Consider the following 23,954-nt stretch of genomic DNA (forward strand, 5'->3'; position numbering starts at 1 on the left):
AACCCCTTGGCTTCTACCTCCCAGGAGCTAGAACTACAGGTTCAAATTATTTACTCAACACAAAAATTAAATACACCCTTTTATACATCCTACAGTGGCAGTGGGATAGGAAGAAGTCAATTCAGATAATAAAATACATGAAGGTAACAGGTTAACTTGAGTGGATGAACCTATTTAAGATGGGTTTTGAAGAACACTGGATTTTTATGGTAAATTTTCCCAAGTAACTAGAATTATAAGAAATTTAAAAAGTCATTTTCAGTTAAAATAAAATCAAGGTCAAATCCGAAGAGTGGCTCTTTCCATGTGTTGTGGATTTTGACAATGTCATTTCGATGACTATGGATGACACTAGGAAACTGTGTCTGGTTGATACTGATAACTGTCAGTTATACACATGGGTATGCTGGTCAGTACACCAACACTTAGGTATTACAAGTGTCACTCTGGATTACCTGTCCATAGAAAAGTTAAGTATTGTGACAAAACACATTTTATTTTGCAAATTATATGGTATGAACTTCATTGAAGAAGAGGTGAACTTATTATTTTTAATTATACAGTTCAGAGAAAAGGGTAATGGAGGTTTGGGGGGTAAAGTCTCTGGGGAGAATAAAGGACAAAAATATACCCTTTCCAGATATAGTAGTACACATTTTATACTCCATTGCTTGAGACAGGAGATTAAAGCCAGTTTGGACTACATGTCTAAGTAGGCTGGGCCCATAGCCTTGATCCCCGTGCTTGGGAGGCAGAGGCAGGCAGATCTCCAAATTCCAGGCCAGCTTGATCTACAAATTGAGTTCCAGGACAGCCAGGGCTGTTAACACAGAGAAACCTTGTCTCAAAGGGAGACAGAAAATAATAATCTAATCTCAGGTAACTAAAACTGTTCAGTGTACTGTGCATGGGTGTGGAGGCACCAGGAATGGTACCCATCTGTACTGTGTTCCCTACACCACAGAGATTGAAAACTGAAATTAAAACACAGTGAAACTGAACAAAAAGGTACAGCACAACACACAGTGTGCTTACAAAAATATTTTAATGAGCATATCAGAATGGCAGAAGGAAATGGGAAAAATGACATTTTACAGTGCAAAATTATTATGCAGGAATTTAAAAACATCTAATTCATAATTTGAATGCCTACTTAAATATTACTTCAAATACATTTTAAAGCTCAACAGATTTTGTTGAACTGAGTTACAGCTTCTGAACCTTATTGAGAATACATCATAAAACATTATATATTCCAAATGAAAACAACAGTGCTTTGCTAGGATCTAAATAACTACCAACAGAAACTTTTCTTTTTGAGACAGTGTCTCAAGTATCTCAGGCTGGCCTCAACCTCACTACGTAGTTGAGGATGGCCTTGAACTTCTGATTCTCCTGCCTCCAGCTCCCAAGTGCTGGGATTGCAAGTGCACACCACCACACCCAGTTTATGCGGTACTGGGGATGGAACCCAGAGCTTCATGCATGCTGGTGCAAGCATTCAACCAAAGGAGCTATACCCCCCTGCCCATCATGAAGGCTTCTTTTCTCATCTCAACTTATTAAGAGCTCAAATTATAAAATGTACTAAATCTTAAGCAAATTAGATTCATGATATTGTCAAGATGTTTAAATAGTGCAATGACTTCTCAAGTGACAGTGGTTACATTGAAGAACAAAGGGTGAAATCCCTGTAGAAATACAGAACACAATTAAGATTTTGGGAAAAGCTGAGCATCACTTATTAGTGGAATGTCTTTCTTTATGCATACTTTAAAAAGAAAAATAAGATTTATTAACATTTATACATCTGGCACATTTGCCATCATGCCTGAGAATTTTCTTAAAATGTTGCTGTTATGGGTCTCAAGAACTCCACAAACTTGCCACCAGATGGATCTTTAAAAAGGCGGACATGATACTGAGAATACTGCAATGACTGAGAAACACATCACTGTTCTTTAATACATTCCTAGAGACCACCTGTGACAGAGAGCTAGGATGACCTGTACTCACTTAATAAAATATGCTTCAGAAAATAGATTACAGCTGGGTGTGGTGGGCAACACCTCCAATCTCAGTATCAGGGGGCCGAGGTAGGAGGATTGCAAGTTCCAGGCCAGCCTGGGTTACACAGTGAGACTCTGTCTTAAAAAAAAAAAAAAAGACAGAGACAAACACACACACAAGGAGGATGGGGGAGTGAGCAGGGAGACAGGGGCCATGGCCATCTGCTAAAGCTACTTGACTTACTGCCATTCTGGATAAATTATCTTTTCAGTAAAACAAACAAAAAGCCCCATCATGCTTCTCAGCACTTCCATCTGAAACTGATTTATTGGGATATTTATGCAAAAACAGTAAATGCATATTATACGGACGGATGTTGTCAAAGTCCAATACTGATTGGGGGCGGAGAAAAAGTTGTTCCCATTGGTCATGAGAAGCAGTCTGGACAAATGTAAGAACACTAGAGGGATGAGGCCTAGACGGTCATTCTCAGTGCAAACCTTTACCCATGCTGCATCAGACAACTGAGCCAGTAAAAGGACCACAGATCTGCCTCTAAAAGATTTGGCTCTTGCTTGAACTGATGGCTGAGAACGAATTGAAAGCAGCATTTGGGGATGTGTCTGTGTGAGAAAAGATAGCTAGTAATCCTTTACTAAAAAAAAGTTTGGAGATAGGATTGGCCTATCAGCTGTATAAAACTACACTTTATAAGAAGAATTTTACACTAAAAATAAAATCCTTACAAGGCTAGTGCATACAGATAATCCTTTTTTAAAAATCACACAGAACAATGATTATTTTGTATCTGTTTCATTTTGGAAAAACAGTATTAAATCTGTCAAACTGGATTGTAACTGGAAAGGTCTGAAAATTCTTAAAACCATTATTTTCTCATAAAAAAATCAATATTGCTACCTGTCAACAGTTATTCTTCAATGTGACAATATTAACATCACCTGGCCTTTTCTTCCTGTTGACATAATGAAAACAATGGGAAATCTTATAGTGCATACAAGAGTAACTGAACAGGATTCTATTCAGCACGATACATTTACGAACTGAAGCTGACAGTATGTCTTTGTTTTGCTTCAAAAATAATTTTGAATATTATAGCAAATGCAAACAAGCTTGCAAATCTGAGTATCATGCTGAACTCCAGAAGTCCCAAATTATTTGTCCATAAGTAGAAGCTTGAAATAAAAACATATGTTCATAATTCTTTATGAATGCTTTTACCACCTGGATAAGAAACATGACTTGGTTAACTACACACACTTAAAAATTCATTAGAAAAATTTTAGCAAAATAAAATGAAAGCTGACAGACTCAATATCAGTTCCTCTCATAAAAGTTTACCAACTGTACAAGTTAAGAAAATTATACAAGCTTTTTGTATTAAGAAAGGACAGCTCAGTCAAGACATATGTACTGTAAAAATCTTTCAAAGGCTACAAAGAATCTGGAAAAATACAGAATGTATTTCTTATGCCCAGATAAGAATATGGAAAGACATCATTGATGTCAACAATTTTACAAATACAAACCTGACTTGGTTTATTTTTAAACTTCTACATATAAAAATCATGCTAGCATAACCTTCAGGATTCATGAGGGTTTCCTTAGTGACAATGTTCAATTTGTATGGAGAGAAAAATGTCTGGTGTAAAAACATTTCTAGATAATTCAAAAATTGGTGTTGAGCATAAACACAAGCTTATTTTCCCCCTTGCTATTCTTCCTCATAAAAATAAGGAAAAATTAACTTTTAGTAAAATTTACGATTAGTATCTCAAATGAGAAGGTACAGATAAGTCTTTGGGTCATTCAAATTTACCAATGTTTTTATCCTACAAGAGTCTTCAACGATTTGAAGTAAAAGAACTTGCAAAAGGTGGAATTATGAATCCCATTTCTTAAAGTTAGGACTCAATTTAAATGTTGAGATTTAACCAACTGCTTCAAAGAAATCAGCTTTCTAAAGGTCACCCACCAACCCTGAAAATTGTAGTCACACCAGAATTTACTGCAAAGAAAGTAACATAGGCCTAGGACTTAGTCGTTTGTGTTTTCGTGTTCCTCAAATTTCCCATGCGAGACTGCTTCCTGGAAAAATTCAGACGAACCCGGACTTTCTTTCCCATTGCTGTTTATCCGTCGCCTTTTGGCAGGTCTCTCATTTTTTTCATCAAAATCATTTTCATTTCTTGCAGTCATATGGGCAAGTTTTGGGTCGGTGGTCAGGTTATCTGCTTCATAACCATTAGTATCCATATCTGTATGAAGTGGCTTCTTATTTCCGCCTGTTGGTCCATTAACATGTAAGCCTTCCACTTTTACTTCTTCTTTGTTTAGTATTTCACCTGGTCCATTAGATGACACACCTACATCCAGAGAAAGATAAAACTTAATACAAAAAGCTTAACTCATCAACTATTGTAAAACAGCTGCTATAACAGGTTTTCATCAAGGGACAAGCAAAGTATCAAATGTGAACATACTCATGGTGTGAAGCATGGCTGTGCCACTTACCAGCTGATACTACCCAAATCTTCATATGCTACACCTCAGTTTCCTTACATACCATGAGACACAAAGCAACGTATGTTACACAGTTGATGTAAAGACCAACTAAGGCAATGGATTTTAAGAACAAAATCCATATATTAAAAGCATGCTAAGGGGCTGGAAAGATGGATCAGTGGTTAAGAATGCTTGGTGCTCTTAGAGGAGAACCTGGGTTCAGTTCCCAAAATCCACATGGAGGCTCACAGACACCTACAACCCTAGTCTCAGGGTATCTAACACCCTCTCCCAGCCTCCTCAGGTCTCACACACATGGTACACACACATACATGCATATAAACACATTAAATGTAAGAAAATATTCAAAGAAGAATCCCAAGTATTACTATGTAGCAACACTGACTGACATTGTCCCCACAGGAGGTAGGATCTGAAAAATGGAGAATTTGAGGACCACTGCACTGCATATAGCAAGACCCTATCTATCTATCCACAACAGGCAGGAATTATTCTAGTTAAAGCAAGTAGCGGAAAGACCATGTTAGAGCCGATTATAAAATGGAACACAATTTTGATAATACAAAGTCCACTCAGCACACATCACTGGAAATAAGTTTTTCTTTTTAAGATTTTATCTATCTATCTATCTATCTATCTATCTATCTATCTATCTATCTATCTATCTATCTATCTATCTATCCATCCATCCATCCATCCATCCATCCATCCATCCATCCATCCATCCACCCACCCACCCACCCACCCACCCACCCACCCACCCACCCACCCACCCACCCACCCTACCTACCTACCATGTGTACAGTGTTCTGCCTACGTGTTTGCCTGTAGGACAGAAGAGGGCACCAGATCTCATCATAGATGGTTGTGAGCCACCATGTGGTTGCTGGGAATTGAACTCAGGACCTTTGGAAGAGCAGTCAATGCTCTTAGCCTCTGAGCCATTTCTCCAGCCTGAGATAATTAAATCTTAACCATGTAAAAAATATTCAACATAAAGGATGGGTCTCAAAGATTACATTTTGGTCAAATACTCAATTTTTTCCAGTTCAGTATGTATCCAAATCTTTAATACATCATATAACACTAAAGAAATAATTCTGTGCTAGCTAGTCTAAATAGCTAGGTTAAACTGATCAAGTAAAAAATAGCTGTAATAATATTCTGGACATGAATTACAGTCCTTTATATAAAAGAAATAAAGCTAAAAATTAAATATATATATAATTAAGCTAAAGTTCTAACCTTTCTTTGGAAAACCTGAAAATCTTGATCACACTTACCTGATGTCTTCTGAGCTAAGTAACATTCTTTATTCATTTGTGAAAATTATCTTGCCCTAATAGTGCTTTCTCATCACAAAGCTAAAACAAAGGGTTCCCTTGGTGTTAAGATGGTAACAGACAAAAGGACTGACACTCGTGAGCACCTACCTCAGTTCCATGCTGCAGTCACACTGCTCCTTCCATCTCTATAAAAGGGGCAGCAGACTGCAGAACACCAGTCTAACAAGCAGTCTTAGACCCATGCATGGGTGCTCAGACCACAGCCTGCCTGTCTGGCTTGTTCTTCAAAGAAGTACAGAAAAGGACTGTGAAATGAACTAAGTAATATATATGCAACTTAGTGAAAGCTTGAGGTCAAAGCTTTGGCAGTTTCTCTTCTACATTCTCCATGGCTCTCCCCAGTTTTAAAGTCCAGTTTCTTCCTTACAGGGACGCTGCATAATAATGCTTGCTATTTTCTCACTTGGGACAATTAAAGTAAAAACCAAAACAGCTCTTACAGATGGTCCTTCACATACTCTGAAAGAACAACACTGTCTGCTTTCTCCTGTATACCTGCACACTTGTGTGTGTGTGTGTGTGTGTGTGTGTGTGTGTGTGTGTGTGTGTGTGTACAAATGGTTCTGTAGAACACCCATGCTCAGGCTGAGAGCTGCTTCACATGTGCTCATTTTTCAAGGCTATTATACTAAGTCAAATATTTAAACTTCACTTATTACCTACTTTTTGTCTTTATTATAGCTCATGTTACAGGTTCTCAAAAAAATTTGAAAAATAAATATTTCTTATGCAAAGCATCTGGATTTGTCTAAAAGACAAAGCAGTATTCACATCCAGGCAGTATCCCATTCAGGTAGGGAGATGCTACTGAATACAAATTTATTGAAAGCAACAGCCCCTGTGTAGCTTGCATTATGAATTTCAGTTTATGAGGTCACTACGAATTCTTTCCAACTACTCCATGGTGTGTGTTTGGATGTCTGTGTGCTAATGTTTCATGTTATTTACATTTTCAGCCTCCAGAGTTTAAAGCAAATTCCCTTGAGCCACTCCAAGTGTCCTTCACTACGAAGAACTAGGTGTATTTCCTGGTTGCTTACCATTTTGATTACTATTGCTGACAGTGCCATCTTCTTTCTCGGACTGGCTGTTACTACTATTTGAGGCAGTAGGGGGAGGGGATGGTGCTCGGCTAGAAGCAGCACTTTCACTCTCATCCAAAAGACGATCCATGTAATCCCTTAAGATTAAATTAAATAACACAACAATTAATTCCTTAGATAATGAAGATTAAAATTAGTTGAAGTTAAATATACATTCCACTATTAACACATATGCCCTGACTGTCACTTACTTTCAAGACAATGCCTTACTACTGTACCAGGTTCGGAAACACTAACTTTGGAAGCTTCTGGCTATGTATTTGTAGGGAGATGCATGAAGATGCTAAGCTAAGGAAAATGTAAAGTTCACGGCAAATTTAAAGACTAAAATGTACAGAGAATGGCTTAAAATGGCTCAACTGAAGCTGGAGTGCGTATAAAGAGGTGAGCATGATGTCATCTGGGATACAGAGTGATTTGTGAACAGACTGGTTGTCAGATTTCCTAAAGGCAATACCTGAAGGTACAACGGAGACCTAACACAAAGGGTGTTCCCTGCTAGCCACCATACAGTTCAGCATTCTGCCAGATCTGTACCATAATGGGTTGAGTCCTAGGAATATTTGCTAGTCACCTGTTAGCATCTTGCTATAGACAGGTATATTTGTAACATCATTACTATTTCCTGAACTATAGTTGAGGATCATTGACACTGGGCTGAGGTTAGAAGATCTAGGCTAAATGTGTGTCTGAGGGTAGTTATTTTACAATTGAAATGCAGATAAATCCTGTGTGTCCTATCTATACACATGGTTATCATCTGTGGGTTGCCTAAAGTTTCTGTCAAGTACAACTGGAACATGGTCATACACCATGGGTTGAGACCCCTGGGGGTGTTGAACAACCCTTTCATCACAGGGGTTGTTTAAGACCCCTGGAAAAGACAGATATTTAACAGCAGCAAAATCACAGTTTTAAGGTAGCAACAAAATAATTTTATGGTTGCGGCCACCACAACATGAGTAACTGTGTTAAAAGGTCACAGCATTAGGAAGGTTGAGAAACAATGCTTTAAGGCATCACCTATGTTTTATACAACTTAAAATAGAAACAGCAGAAAATGCAAGCAAGTCAGAAATAGTTCTCACAGAAAATCAATTTCTCACTACATGAATAGTAATGTATAGTATGGTCATTACTTTTCATTTTTTTGTAAGATATTATCGTACTATGTAGCCTTTACTGGCCTGAAACTGTACAGTCCAGACTACATTCAAACTCATAGAAATCCTCACATCTCAGACATTACAGGTATGAGATATCACAATCACACACAACTGGTCATTGATTTTTATAAAAGGTAAAATACACCTATGAAGAAAATGCTATAGATCTTAAAAAAAAAAACAGAATGGAAGACAGGGCAGACAGGCAGGCAAAGTTCAAAGAAGCACAAAGGAATAAAAAATAAAAGTAAATTCCACAAAACGATGGCAATGGTACCCAGGGGAAAACCAAACATATTTAGGATTTCATTCCATTATGACACGAAACTGGTATTAAATCATACCTTAGGAAAAACAAAGTGTGGGTCACTAACTATGATTTATCTACCTACAGAAAACCTTAGGAGAAATTAAGATGATAAACATCTTCAACAAGTTTTCAGAAACTGTAAGAGACTATCATAGAACCTAAAATGACTAGTGGTCCATCCCTTTCTACCTTACTGCAATGGACATCAGAGTCAACTAAGCAAAGCCTTCATTATATTCGTCTGCTAAGGCTTTCGGGAGTCTGAGCTAGCACAGCACATGTTGTGTGTTCTTATGCTGATGATGACATCCTCATCATGGCTACATTGTTTCTGAAATGGGGAGGGGAGTGGGAGGAGAAACACATCTAGTCCTACATTTTTGTCCTTGAATAGTACCACTAAATAATCCAGAATAATAAATTTAGTAAGTGGTTAAATTTATGAATTAAATTATTAATCATTTTTAATTACTTATCAAGCAATGATAAAGTTTGTAATCCTTCTTTATATGGCTACCAACTCTGAGTAAATAGGGAACAGGAGAGGAAAGGAGTTTACTGTCTTCTGACGAAGGTGGATCATCCTCATTTACTCCCTTGTGGGGACTGGTGTCAGAGATGAAGCCAAAGCCTTCAGCAGACTCAGCAAGCACTCTAACACTGAGCTCTAAGCCCAGCCCTCATTTATACTTTTTTAGTTTATTTTGCTTTGGGCTTTAGAATGTCTGGTCAGAGGAAGTACTCAGTGCAGACATCTATACCTATAAATGAACATAACGAAGAAACACTATGGTTTATGAGTTTAAAAAATACAACCAAACATAGGTAACAATCACATCTTTGTAAAGGGGTTTGAGGACATCTTTACTAGTGCACACTGGCCTCATCAACTCAGAGCTTGAAGGAAGCTAAGAATTTCTTGTGCCAGGACTGCATTTAGGCAGTTAAGACACATCACGCATACTGTGATGAGAGCTACCATCACTGTCTCAGTCAGAATGTTAAGAGTTGCATTACTATCATTACACATTACTTCTATAACAATGTCCTGGAAGACCCCAGGACAGCTAGGAAATATGTCTATCAAACAAGAGGATACAATTTAACCTGACCATCATATTCCTGCACCCTTTCCCCTCTTTTAAGAACACCTACATTCAAATCTTGTTTTAGTTCCAAAGATCAAAATATACTACACAAGGGAAAATTTCATATTTCCCTTCCTTTTTAATGGCCCTCTACTTGTTGTGTAGCCCAAAAGAGTTTAGAATTTGTCTTAATCCCATTTTTTTAAACTGTTTTCAAAGGTGAAAACTAAGCCAGATGTGGTGGTGGTACATACATACAATCCCAGCACTAGGAAGGTGGATAAAATTGCTAAGAATGAGGCCAGCCAGGACTACATGGCAAGATTTTGCCTCAAAAAATAAAAAAATTAAAATTGAACGCAGTATTTGCACAGTCTTTTTTTCATTTTAGGAAAACCTAATAAAAATAAATGCTTTAAACCTTGGTTTAATGCTTGCTGTCTTAACATGTACAGTAGCTTACTACTTTTAAGACAACAAAGTCTCCATGCCTTATATGTCAACAAACTGTAAGTTTTGAAACTAACTGTATTTTGAAGGACTACAAAATTCATAATTCTTTTAAGACAAGAAAGCTTAGAAAACAACTCACGTTACACCAGGATGAAGATTATATTTCTTTTTTCCAAACCTTGTTTGCTGAGCAAAGAAATCATAACGCTCAGACTTTTTCCACATGTAATAGAATGCTACACATTCACCAACTGATCTTGTTCGGACCTGTAAGAAACAAACGCTTGTTTTAAAGAATATTCTCCTTAACAGAGCCACTTGAAGAAAAACCTCTTAAGTGTGTGCTGGATGGTTTTACATAGCTTGACACAAGCTACAGTCACTTGGAAGAGGGACTCAACTAACAAAATGCCTCCATAAGACTGGCCTACTAGCAAGTCTATGAATCATTTCTTGATTGGTACAGTTATTGCCAACCCTGGGCAGGCAGTTCCAAGCTATATAAGGAAGCAAACTGGGCAAGTCACTAGGAACAGGACAGCAGCAATGTTCCTGCTGCAGTTCCTGCCTCTAATTCCTGCCTTGATTTCCTTCAATGACAAGGAGGTTCTGTGATGTGAAAGTGTAAGCCAAATAAACCATGGCGTTTTACCACAGCAATAGAAACTTTAAGACAGACTGGGGAAAAAAAGCTACTCCTTAGTTAATATACAAACAAACATATTGTACATGGAATACTAAACTACAGCAACTGTGCTGAAAACTATTTTTTCCAAATCATTGAGAAAAATAATACATCAATAACTATGTAAGATACTTAGCATTGTTTTTTAATTCAAGGGTACAACCATTCTAGTATTTTACAATAGAACAAGTATTCCTCTACTGCAAATAGGAGTGACAATTGGGTTAAAATGAATCCAAAGAAGAAATGCTTTTTACTCACAGACCATCTAGGGAATCTAAATTTAAATTCTCTTATAAAATGATTTCCCACAATGAAGCATGAACTCAGATCTGAATCTTAAACTTTGAAAAAAATTAATTCAAAAATGAATCGAAGACCTTAATATAAGGTCTGATCCTCTGAAACTGCCAGAAGTTAAAAAAACAAAACAAAACAAAACAAAAAAACCCTTTGCCCTGCAAATGAAACTATCAGCAGAGTAAAGAATTCACCTACAGGATGGGAGAAAACTTTTGCCCTCTATTTATGTGAAGTGGACTAATTACTTAGAAAATATAATGAATTCTAAAATGGCCAATAAGCACCAAGAATCCAGGATCTTTAGCCTTCAAGGAAATATGCACTAAAACTTCTTTTAAATTCTATTATACTCAGGTCAGAATGGCTTATCACAAAAAATAAGCGACAAAACCAAATGACAACAAAGGCTGGCTGGATATGGGGAAACAAATGCCCCAGGATGGAAAAAAGAGGATACTCACACACTTCTTGATGGGAATGTACACTGGTAAAAAGTATGGAAATCAGTATGGAGGTTCCACATAAAACCAAACTGAGTTACAATATGACCCACTTTTGTCTTCCCTAGGTATATGTCCAAGGATTCTGCACATCACAGATATAACTTGCATAGTCATGTTTATTGCTATATTACACACAACAGCCAATAATAGAACCAGCCTAGATGTCCACCACCATATGAATAAGTATAAAAATATGTAGAAACAAAATACAATTTTATTTAGCTGTAGAGAATAAATGAAATTATGATGCTGTCAAGAAAATGGATAAGCTGATCTTATGTTACACAAAATAAGCCAGACTAAGAAGGAAAAAGGTATTTTCTCTTACATAAAAATATAGATATAAATTTATGTGTACACACACATGTGTACAGGATATGAAAGAAAGGAGGAAGAGGTTAAGGGGCCAGGAAGGTAATAGAATATATATGCCATGACAGCAGAGCAGGGAGGATGAGGAGAATAAGCAAATAGACTTGGAGATGTCAAGGAAAAGAAACAAAGTATAATATATATGTATAAAATGTCACAAAAAATGAAACTCGAAAGTTAAAAAGAAAATAAACAAAAAACAACTCCAGATGAAGTACTGAGAGATGTTTGTAATCCCAGCACTTGGGAGGAAGCATAAGTAGTTCAAGGTCATTCCTATCTATGCTTATTCTTGATACAAAACCAAGGTTCGGTTAAATAAGACTCATCTTAAGAAACAAACCAAAACAAAATCAGAAACTAAAACACAATAAGTAAATAAATAAACCAAAATTAAAAAGGCCTCCAAAAATTAACTATGAAAATCACCACTCATTTTCTTCCCCAAATGTCTATAACTATGCCAGGGAAGGAGAAGCTCTTAAACTAGTACTTATTCCTTGTTCATTAAGATACCACTGTGGCTTATGGGTCTGCAACTAATTATGCAAATGATTGGCTTCCCATTATCCACAAAAAATGCTGAAGATCTCCTTCACTGCTACTGCTTTGGAGAGCTGGAGAAATTGATGAGTAAGAATAAAACACTGCACGCTTCCAAGAGAAAAGGCACATGCAATAGTGCTCTAGAAACAGGATGCTAACAAAATATTTTTGGCATTGATTTCATCTACTATAGAGGACATCCTTTCTTACCTAACAAAGATTTTTCTTCCTTTTCTTCCCCTCTGCTTGAATTTTATAAAAGATGTAAAGCAATAAGGGCTTTTAAAAAGTCCTTTCAAGGGGCTAGAGAAAGGGCATTTAGTGGTTTAGAATGCCCAAAGGCCCCAGGTTCAATTCCCAGCATCCACATGATGGCTTACAATCATCTAGTTTAAGGGGACCTGATGCCCTCTTCTAGCCTCCTAAGGCAACAGGCACACATAGCAACACCAAGCATTAAAAAAAAAAAAATCCTTTCAAGCTCCTTTTTGTTTTGCTTCCTAAAGAATGATTTCAAGCAAGCAGTTGTAATTTACTAAAAGCAAAAACCAAGGACTCTTGGGGCAAGTTGTTAACTACAATCCAAAATCTTCATGAAATAAGCCCATAACAGAGCTTCGATATTTTCAGATTGGATCTTAAAAATCACTATCCTCCCTTTGTTCACTAGAGCAACTAAGTAGAGCACAGGCTAGACAACTATTACAGCATTAAAAGATCCCACTTAAACAATTATAATAAAGAAACGTATATATGTACGTACGTATGTATGTTTTTCGAGACAGGGCTTTTTTGTGTAACAGCTTTGACTGTCCTGGAACTCAACTTTACAAAGCTGACCTAGAAATCAGAGAGGCCTCCCAAGTGCTGGACTTTAAGATTTAAGGCAAGCACCACCACAGCTCAGCCAAAGTTATATTCTTAATAAAGCACATGTTGAAACTTTGGCTCATGGTTTCAAGTCAGCTAATGAGGTTTTTAAAGTCATACAGGTGGGGTTTTGCTCAGTAATACTCCAGAGATACCTTTGAGAGGTAATCCAATAGTTTGGTTAGCAAGATTTCCATGTAAGGAATACTAGAAAAAATAAAATGTACTTTTCAACCTGCAAAATGTATTTTAAAACAAATTCAGGAACACATACAGTCATCAGCATAAGACAACCTTTCCCCAGAGTGCTGATTATCAAATTTGGACACAGTGGGCACCTCACTTTGAACACCAATTGCATTTTTCAAATAAACATTCAAAGGTCCAAGTTTCTCTTCTATTATCAATGTTTTTCTTTTGTAAAAGATGTAATTATCTTTAACTATGTGTGCTGTGTTTAGATTGTGTGTGTGTGTGTGTGTACATGTGTGCATGTGCGCGTGTGTACAAGAGAATGAAGGTGCCAGTGGAGGCTGAAGGTGTCAGATCCTCTCGCTAGAGTTACAGGAAGTTGTAAGCCACCCAACATGGATGCTGGATACCAAATCTGGGTCCTCTGCAAAAGCAGCATTTGTTCTTAACTGGCGGGCAATTCATTAATAATGCCTGATGTCAGTCATAAAAATGCAGTAAGATTTAGAAGTAGTAAATGCAGAACAAAATTAGTATGAATTCACAGGATCTGTAGCTTTCATTAATAGTGTGACAAAACAAAGCAACTGTATTCCAGCAACAGCTAGGAAAAAAAAAAAAAACACCAAAAAGCAAAGCACATAAATGAATTAGAGCTTCAAATATATGCCCAATACCTAAACATAGCCCTATACAAGGTCCTAGATTAAAAACAGCTCTCTTCAAGGGACTATGTAAGCCCAGCTTATCACATTCATGAAAAGTAATGTTCATGAGTTTTAGTATTTGTGCTGAGACTTATCATAATCTCCCCACAAAAGCACCTTATTTTCTTTCCTATTATATAAAATGATGGAGTTAATATTTAAAATCCTATGAGAATTTTATTGAAAAGAAAAAAACCCACTGGGTGTGGTGGTACACACCTTAATTCTAGCACTTGGGAAGCAGAGAAGGTGGATCTGGGAGTTAGAAGTCAGCCTGGTCTACATAGGAAGTTCCAAGATAATCAGAGCTGAGACTCTAAGTCACAACAAAAACAAAAACCCAAAGGCTGGCAAGATGTCTTGGCAGGTAAAGGTGCCTGCTGCTAACACTACCTACCCATTACCCAAAATTGTCCTGTGACTAGCACACACATGCACTATGGCACTTATATGGCCCCTTCCACTCGTGAATGAATAAAAATAAACCTTGAAAACAATTAAATGTTCAAATTTGCAAATTATTATTTAGTTCTTTAGGATATATAATGTATGACTGATATTTATTGGATATCAAACTACCATGTTAAGTCTCTAGTGATAGATACATCTGGAAAATATCATTGCAAGAATATGATTTAAGATCATTTAGGACTTAGGTACCATAAAACATATCTTAATCACTGGGCAGTGGTGGCACATGCCTCTAATCCAAGCACTGGGAAGGCAGAGATAGGTGAATCTCTGAGTTGGAAGCCAGCCTGGCCCACAGAGCAAGTTCCAGAAGAGACTCCAAAGCTACAGAGAAACTGACTCAGAAAAAAACAAAAAATTATTCAATTAATTAATTAAAAAAAAATCATGGGCAGTAAGATGGTTCAGTGGGTTAAGGCGCTTGCCACCAAGCCTGACAATCTGAATTCAATCCCAAAGTTACATGGGGGAGTGGTAGGGGTCCCAACTCCAGAAGGGGAACGAGAGGCCACCTCCAGAGTTGTCCTCTGACATGTATATACACACACACCGCACGGTTATTTTCACTGTAAATTTGATGTTAAGAATATTTTAAAATTTATTTAAAGAGGTATTTGCAATCGATAGCTGCAGGAAGAGAGAAAATTTGTTTTCTTCAATGGAGTGACAGGTTCTATTAACCACACTCAGAGGCAGGCCCCACAATTAGAAGCAGTCAGTTAAGACACACTCAAGAGTCCATGGGTGTTGTGCTTGTGTGTGAGAGTGAACCTGCGTGTGCACTTAAAAGAAGGAAAGAATATAAAATTGGTTGGATAGGAACTGGGAGGAGTTGAAGGAGAGTATAGAATATGATAAAAACATATCGAATGAACTTCTTAAAGAACAAATAAAAACATTTTTAAAACATAAATAAACCTCTTGTCACAGAAAATGGAAAGCAGCCTCAAGCAATTGTATTACGCAAACAATCTGGGAAGTTGACTGGCAGACATATAAATGAATTCAATTCTTAAATGTTTACAGTATGATGAAAAAAGTTACCTGGCAAACAAATCAGGCAGTCTAAGTATGCTTATTCTAATGAGTGTAAATCAAAGATTGTAGTATTAAACAAACTTTAAATCATGACTTACTTTATTAGCCTGGATCAGATGAAAATCTTTTCCATAGGCCTTTAGCCCTTGTTCAAAATTCCTACACTCTTCCTCTGTCCACACAGATAATTCCTCTGACAAAATGAAGGGATAAAACTATTAATATACTATAAAGAAACAAAGCAAAATTGTAACTTTCTGGCAAAAAAAAAAATTAAGGGAGTATCTTACTTTGGTAGGGGTGGGGGTTCGAGACAGGGTTTCTCTATGTAACAGTCCTGGTTGTCCTGGAACTCGCTCTGTAGACCAGGCTGGCCTCAGTGATCCGCCTGTCTCTGCTGCCCAAGTGCTGGGTTTAAAGGCATGCACCACCACTGCCCAGCATATCTTATTCTAAAGTGCTAATAATATTGGTCATTGCAAAAGATAGTGATAAAATTTCCTGATTTAATAAAATTGGAACGATTCGGTCCCTAACCCTCCAATCTCAGATTTGGGCTACTTGTTCCTTCTTTGTTGTGGAGAGAAGGTCTTGCCATACATAGCTCCGGCCAGGCATTCAACACCTCAGTTCTTCTCAGCCCAAAGGTCATTAGGCACCTTTCCATGTCTTCAACCTGGTTAAGTTCTTTCTTACTTTGGACTCCATTTGCCCTCTACTTCATCCTTGAAGTAACACAACCCTTTACTCATCAGTAAAACTATTGTATTCTCAAGTTTCCCCTCAAATCCTCACATTAACTAGATATGCTCAGCTATAACAGGCTTCAACAATATCCTCTAACTCTCCTTTAAAGATCAGCCTGCCTCCCAGGCTGCCAGGCACCTTGACGACTGAGACTCCTGGTTAGGTGCTTGGTGATGGGGACTGTCCTTCTGTACATGTGTCTCTTATTGGTTGATGAATAAAACACTGATTGGTCAGTAGAGACAGGAAGTACAGGCAAGGCTATGAGATGAGTGACAACCACTTTACCTACTGAGCTACCTTACCAGCACAGTCTCGCAATTGTAAAGTTAGGCAGCAGAAGTCCTTTTACCCAGCTCATAGGACTTTTACAAAGATCAAAGAAAAGAATCTTTAACTGTTTTGAAACTACAAGGCATTATATACTTTAGACTTTTACTTAAATGCCCTCATTTTACATAATAGAACAATCTTAATCCCACTCCCTGTAACAATTTGAGTGGCATTTGCACTCTCTGCACATACCTATTGAATTGAGAAAGACTGGAATTAAGCTGAAGATATATTTACCTTAAAGTGAACAGCTTAAAGTTAAAATTTCTGCCAAGTCATGAACAGAAGTCTAGCATGTACTTACCTCGAGCTGCTTTGACATTAAATCTCAATCTTCTCAAGGCTTCTTCTGTATCAAAACTGCATTTAACCAGTTCATACAAAGCCTAGGAAAAGAAAAGGTTTCTATGTAAGACTTATAGACTGCCAATATTCCAGCCCGATGCTCATTTTTAGGAGCACATTTTCTGAATCACGTGTTTATGTCTATATTTTCTGGTCCAATTTTAGGGTACAAGGATAAAAAGACAAATTCAATCTAACCTTCTATGCCTCTCCCTAAGTACAAGGTAGGATATGTAACCTGGTGACCATAGCATCCCAGCAACTGAGATATTCATTTCACAAAAATATTATTTGCTTAAGCTGTAATTCTTTGTAGCCTTCTGAGATTTGAAATGTACTTTAAACAAATTAGGAAAAAAAAACAATGACAAACAAGGTTCTAAAAATAATGTCGTATTGGGTTCATGTTAGACCTTAGTCTGACCATATACACAATGGTATTATCTGAGATGAGGAAGCCAATTTCATCACAGATGTGGAGTCTCATAGAGACAGATTAGAAAACAAACAAGGCTGGGCGTTGGTGGCACACACCTTTAATCCCAGCACTCGGGAGGCAGAGGGATGTGAGTTTGAGGCCAGCCTGGTCTACAGAGCGAGTTCCAGGACAGCCTCCAAAACAATACAGAGAAACCCTGTCTCAAAAAACAAAAACAAAAACAAAAAAACAAAAAAAAAAAAAGAAAAAACAAAAGGTTGGCAGTGGTAGCACACACCTTGGGAGACAGAGGCAGGTAGATCTCTGTGAGTTGAGGCCAGTCTGGTCTGCAGAGTTCCAGGACAGCCAGGGCTACACAGAGAAACCATGTCATAAAGAAAAAGAAAGGAAGGGAAAGAAAACAACAGGAAACACTTTTAAAAACACTATGAAAAGTATATATGAGCAAAGTCAAGATTTCTGTTTAGTAGAGTTGCAATTATATCAATGATGTTAAGCCTATCAACAGTAGGTCTTGTGATAATTCCAACCTTTACAGAAGTTCAGGTGGACAGAGCACCCACAGAAAAATGATTGTCACATATGAGGAAAACCCAAACAACTTGTTCCTTACTAATGTACCTGTTCATTGTCTTTAATGTGAGATCCTTCAGGAATTGCTTCTACACCTTTTTCATCACCTGTTCTTCTGGATGCATCCTTAAGAAATACAATCACTTTATCTTCTGGTAAATACTCTGGGTCCCACAGAAGCTGATCATCATTTTCATATACTAAATTCATAAACAAAATGTTAATAAAAACTACCAAAAATTGACATAACCTGTACAGACATATTACTAAACAAATAACTCAGTCTTTTAAAAAATTACATTTATTTTCTTTGTATTTGTTATGCATGTACCACACCACACATGTGGAGGTCAGAGGACCATTTGGAGGAGTCAGCTCTTATTTATTTATCTATCCATTCATTCATTCATTCATGACAGGGTTTCTCTGTATAGCCCTGGCTGCCCTAGAGCAACTTGCTGTAAACCACTCAAGAGATACATCTGCTTCGGCCTTCAAAGTTTTCAAAGTGCTGGGATTGAACGTATGCACCACCACCACCACCACCTATCGGGAGTCAGTTCTTAACATGTGAATCCCAAGGATCAAAGTTGGGTCATCAGGGTTGGATCTCTGTTCTCTTGTTGTCTTCCTGTTTGTTTGGTTTTTTGAGACAGAGTTTCTCTGTGTAGTTTTGGCTGTTCTGGAACTCGTTCTGGAGACCAAGCTGGCCTTGAACTCACAGAGATCCATCTGCTTCCCAAGTGCTGGGATTAAAGGCATGCATGCATCACCATTGCTCAGCAATCTTGTCTTCTTTTTTTTCCTTATGTGCCTGCACACGTTATAATAATTTTCATATCAAAGTCACAACCTTTAAAAAAATTTAAGTTTCATCATAATTTCCAATGTAATAATAGTCTAAACCTCACCAAAATTAAAAAAATAGAAAGGAATATGACCTAAGACAGTGCCCTATAAGAGTTCAATGAAAACACATAAAACCCAGAACCAACAGCCTAAAAATGAATTGGTGCCAGAAATGTGGTACCTCAAGAGTCATGGCAAAGTGTTGTAAGAATAATTTCCAAGTCTGGTTAAATCCCAGAGTGACTAGGGATTGTGAGGCCTGCAGGGTCTGGTCTACTAACAAGGACATGAGGATATAAAGACTGAATCATTAGAAGGGCTAGGAAGGTAAGTAGAAGGTGAAATAAAGTAAAATCTTTTGAAAAGTACGGATGGGAAGGTAGAGGTACCGCAGGAGGCAGTGAGGAAATCCAGTTGAACAAAGTTTGGAAGGCCTTTGTTTTTAAAGACAAGAGACAAATATTTAAATTTCAATAGAAAGGAAACCATTTGATAAAGAACTTTGAGACATCAGATGACTTTTAAAATTCCTTGTATTATGAAAAGGAGTAGCAGCTAATTAAGCATCTCAGGCATACTAGGGAATGTATTGGTGTATTCACATAAATTAATTTCTTACTCCATCCATACAAATGTACTTTTAAAAAAAAGTCTTACCTGAAAAATGTCTTTCTGCCATTCTTTATTGTTAGCATAATAAACACCAAAACTGAAAGGCTGAATCCATTGCTAAGAGAATTTGGACATAGTATTAGTTTCTGTTCTCTGCTCAGCCTACTCTGCAAAGGAAGCCAGTTCCTCACTATTTATGTTTTAAAGGCTGTCTCAGGAAGAGGAAGTGAAGATGGTGTGTGTCTGAATCCCAGTGTTCTCCATACCTCATTTAAACCTACAGAACAGCACAAATTACCTAAAAGACATTTCTGAAATCACTGACAATGTTTTGTAAATCCTCAAACTGGTAGACTACCATCACCAGGTGGCGCCAAACGACAAAGTTTGCCTTCTTTAAGGCTGAACAGTTGTGGTTGTGTCAGTAACCTCAGAATAACAAACTGTATTTTAGACAATTACAATGTAGTTAGCAAAGAGCATGGGATGAGAGTGACTGGATTCCCTCTAATCAATACTGCATAGGTCATAAGCATGCAAATGTCAATCAGCTTGAGTCCAGAGAGCAGTTCACAAGTGTATGAAGTAGAGGAGGAAAGCTTGGGGCAGCATACTAAAGACTGACTCAGCAGCCATTAAATGAGACCCTGGAATTGCTAATTCACAGATGAATCTGATGAGGCTGGTCAGTGAACCATACTTAACTAGGTATTCACATTGCTCATTTCAGCTATTTTATTACCTACAATAAACTTAGAAAAAGTTAAAGTAATCAAATTGAACATACAACACTGGAGTTCACCAGACATATTTTCACATTTACATAGCCTTATGACACACAGGTTAAATGAACAGTTCTGGGATAAGCGTTCCTAAGCAGAAAGTGTGAAGGCCAAAATGATCTGAAATACAAAACACTGCCTTAAATATTCTAGATAAAGGCTATCAACCTGTCCTAAGGGCAGACTACATTTTTTCACTTCCCTGTTTTAGTCACATCAGAACTTAAAATAGAGCCAGGTGTTGTAGCAATATGCCTATAAGACATGTTCTCTCTGACCCAGCTGGTGATAAACACCCTGGGGTTTTGCAACAGGACTGCACTAATGAGCAATATCTTTTTACAAACTTTATTTTTAACAGTATCTGCGTAATATTGGTATTTGCTTTATGTTCACAGGGTTCACTACAGAGAAATGAATTTTGTGGGTTTTTTTAAAGACAGAATTCCTTCTTCCATTATTATAATCCCCCCTACACAAAAATAAGAGTCTGCTCACATGACTCCTCCAGAGAAATGTCATTTTCCTACATCCTGTCTGGCATTTCTATACCACCTAACACACTTAAAGTCTTCAAATAAAAGCCAGGCATGGTAGCACATACCTTTAAATCTGACAATTGGGGACACAGGCAGAGGGATCTGAGTTCAAGGCCAGCCTAGTCTACAAATTGAGACACTGACTCAAAAAAGAAAAATACACATATAAAACATCATCATCTTTAAATTGTACTTCACTGCAAAGAAATGACATCCAGAAGAGGCAATATTTTCAAAGTAGAAGTTATAATTTATTTACTGTATTTGACGATAGATACGAAAATAAAAGGTAAAGTACAACAAGAGATAAACCTTTAATCATGACAGCAATGTACTACAAAACTATGGTGTCTTCCTTCCAACTACTAATGACTCTTGTCTTGGGGGCTGAGGAGTAACCCAGGGGTTTGGGCATGCTATGTAAAAGTTTTACCACTAAGCCACACAGTCAGCCCCCTTAATATCAAACTATCAAAATATAGGCATTACCTCCTTCATAACCAAAAATTTTAAGACGTCTAGGAAAATGGAACAAATGTTTACCTCTCAGTTCCCTACTGACAGAAAGAAACTCATGGCCTGATATTGTATAAGCACAGTACTTAAATTTCAATATAAACACAAAAGCCAACAGACCATTTTTTTCTGAACACAGTAAGGTACACATAAGAAAGACACAGAATTCCAGCACAGAACAAAGGAACTTAAGGAACTAAGCCGGGAAAGCTTGTAAAGGCAAAGTCAAGTGATATGAAAACATTTGGCTATGAAATTTAATAGCTTATGCTGTACCCTACATCTCACCTCTTACATCCAGAAGAGCAGCAGGTATATAATTAAAACAGATTATCTAGAAAGAATGGCAAAAAGAAAACAACAAAACAAAAACAAAAAAACTCCAACAACAACAAAAGACTTCCCAATTCTAAGCTGAAATGTGAAGATAATGAAAAAGAAATTAACTTTTAGCTTCAAGCAATGACACACTACATATGGGCTCAGTAAGGATACAAATGCATTCTTTTAAAACCCACCTAAGAGCTGGGCGTTGGTGGCACACGACTTTAATCCCAGCACTCAGGAGGCAGAGGCAGGCGGATCTCTGTGAGTTTGAAACCAGCCTGGTCTACAAGAGTTACTTCCAGGACAACCTCCAAAGATACAGAGAAATTCTGTTTCAAAAGACCAAAAAATAAAATAAAAAAATAAAACCCATCTAATACAGGTAATGTGAAATAGACCGACTCAAACAACAAATCCTCATTTATTTTATTATTAGATGCATGATTTAAAAAATTTGTAAAACTTAAATATACAAGTATTATTCCCTAAGTATGTAAGACTCAATTGACAAAATATTCCTTTTCACTTATGTTGAGTTTTAGGAGCACATAAGCAACCAGTTGTTTATCAGTTGATTTTTAACCCTGTTATCGAAAAGTTGTCTATTATTATGAAGCCAGGCAGTGGTAGCACACACCTTTAATCCCAGTTCTAGGGAAGCAGAGGCAGGTGGATTTCTGAGTTCAAGGCCAGGCCAAACTGGTCTACAGAGCTATTTCCAGGAGCCCTAGGGCTACACAGAGAAACCCTATCTCGAAAAACCAAAGTATTACGTTCAGAGCATTAAAAAAAAAAAAAAAAAAAAAGCTTTTCTTAAGAGAGACACATGGCTGAGCTATTTTAAGGCATACACCCTCAGACTCTCTTCTTTTACAGTGACCAGCCCTGACAAATACGCTTCTTTTATATATGTCATCAGGGTTATTTGGTAGGCTACCATGTCCTTACCACATCTGATTTGTAAATTAAGAGGCCAGGGTTAGCAGATGGCTCAGTGGGTAAAGTGCCTGCTATGCAAGCCAGAGAACACAAGTTTGGATCCCCAGCACCCTGTGTGAAACCCAGAGCAGCAGCAAGCATATGTAATCCAGGCAGCAGGGGTAGAAGACAGATGCCCACTGGTCAGCCAGTCTAGACAAACAGACCCTATGCATCATGGTAAAGAGCCAACAAAGGAAGGAACCCAACAATGACCTCTGGCCTTCACATGAGCATACCTAGACACAAACACAGGCCACCACTCAAAATAAGCCCATCACATCAAAATTTCAGCAACATAACTTTCCTATAACTCACCTTTTTCATTTTCTTTGTATCTACAAACACCAACTGGAATCTCAGCTTGAAACATGGAGCCCACCATGATTTCCTATTTTAAACATAACAAAAAGATCTCGTGATACACATCATATGTTCATGTTTAGCTTCACCTTCTTCTTGGGTAAACTCACTCTGGTCTCTCTGTCATAAAACCAATTACCTACCTCATGGTAGAATTGTGAGGATGAATGAGTTAATAATAGCTAGGAGCTTACATATGACTGGATGGGAAATAATAATAATGACTGAAATGCAATATAAACAATATATACAAGATATGGAGAAAAATTAGTAACTGAGTTTTGATTAGCTAATAAAAATAATTTTTAAAAATACCCTGAAAAATAGAAAAATCAACTTTGGGCGTTTTTTAAAAGTATTTATTTACACTTATGATTCTTTGTGAAGGCAGCATAAACACCACTAGCGAAACTGTTAGAAACTGAAGTCTTTAGGTCCCAAAGGCAACTTTAACTCACACTGAAGCCTGAGAAACAAAGGTTTAAGATAAGGGAACAAAACATAAAAGGTTTGTAAAAAGTTTTGAAGGACAGATTCATTTCCAAATCAAGTCTTTTTGCTTGAGGTTAGTGCCTAAATTTCTTCAATACAAAATGAAAAAGTACCCCTTCCCCAAAAGGTTTGAAACTGTCTCTTGAGAAAGGCAACTGGAAATCACCACTGAGATTTCTCATGGAATGGGGATCGTCACAAATAGATCCAGTATTTTCAAATGAAAATGTGGACAAAAACAGAGCAGTGGTGGTGCACGCCCTTAATCCCAGCTCTTGGGAGACAGACACAAACACATCTCTGAGTTCAAGGCCAGCCTGGTCTACAGAGTGAGCTCCAGGACAGCCAGGGC

General features: G+C 37.4%; 1 protein-coding gene across 15 annotated transcripts in view; it reads right to left on the reverse strand.

Annotated features, from left to right (window-relative positions):
* Positions 1-1,026: 1,026 nt before the first annotated feature.
* The window catches only part of Mier1 (MIER1 transcriptional regulator), a 51,348-nt gene continuing 28,420 nt past the window's right edge, over positions 1,027-23,954 (reverse strand). For all 15 annotated transcript variants that reach the window (XM_040757073.1, XM_013114911.3, XM_005072190.4 and 12 more), the window contains 7 exons: positions 23,066-23,138; positions 18,193-18,344; positions 17,092-17,173; positions 15,806-15,900; positions 10,160-10,287; positions 6,941-7,080; positions 1,027-4,394 (listed from right to left, as the gene is read on the reverse strand). In XM_040757073.1, coding sequence (XP_040613007.1) covers positions 4,066-4,394; positions 6,941-7,080; positions 10,160-10,287; positions 15,806-15,900; positions 17,092-17,173; positions 18,193-18,344; positions 23,066-23,138 — 999 coding nt within the window. In that variant the 3' untranslated portion in view covers positions 1,027-4,065. The remainder of the gene's footprint in view (positions 4,395-6,940; positions 7,081-10,159; positions 10,288-15,805; positions 15,901-17,091; positions 17,174-18,192; positions 18,345-23,065; positions 23,139-23,954) is intronic.

Source organism: Mesocricetus auratus, unplaced genomic scaffold (assembly GCF_017639785.1).
Source record: "Mesocricetus auratus isolate SY011 unplaced genomic scaffold, BCM_Maur_2.0 Super-Scaffold_100014, whole genome shotgun sequence".
Classification (NCBI taxonomy): Eukaryota; Metazoa; Chordata; class Mammalia; order Rodentia; family Cricetidae; genus Mesocricetus; species Mesocricetus auratus.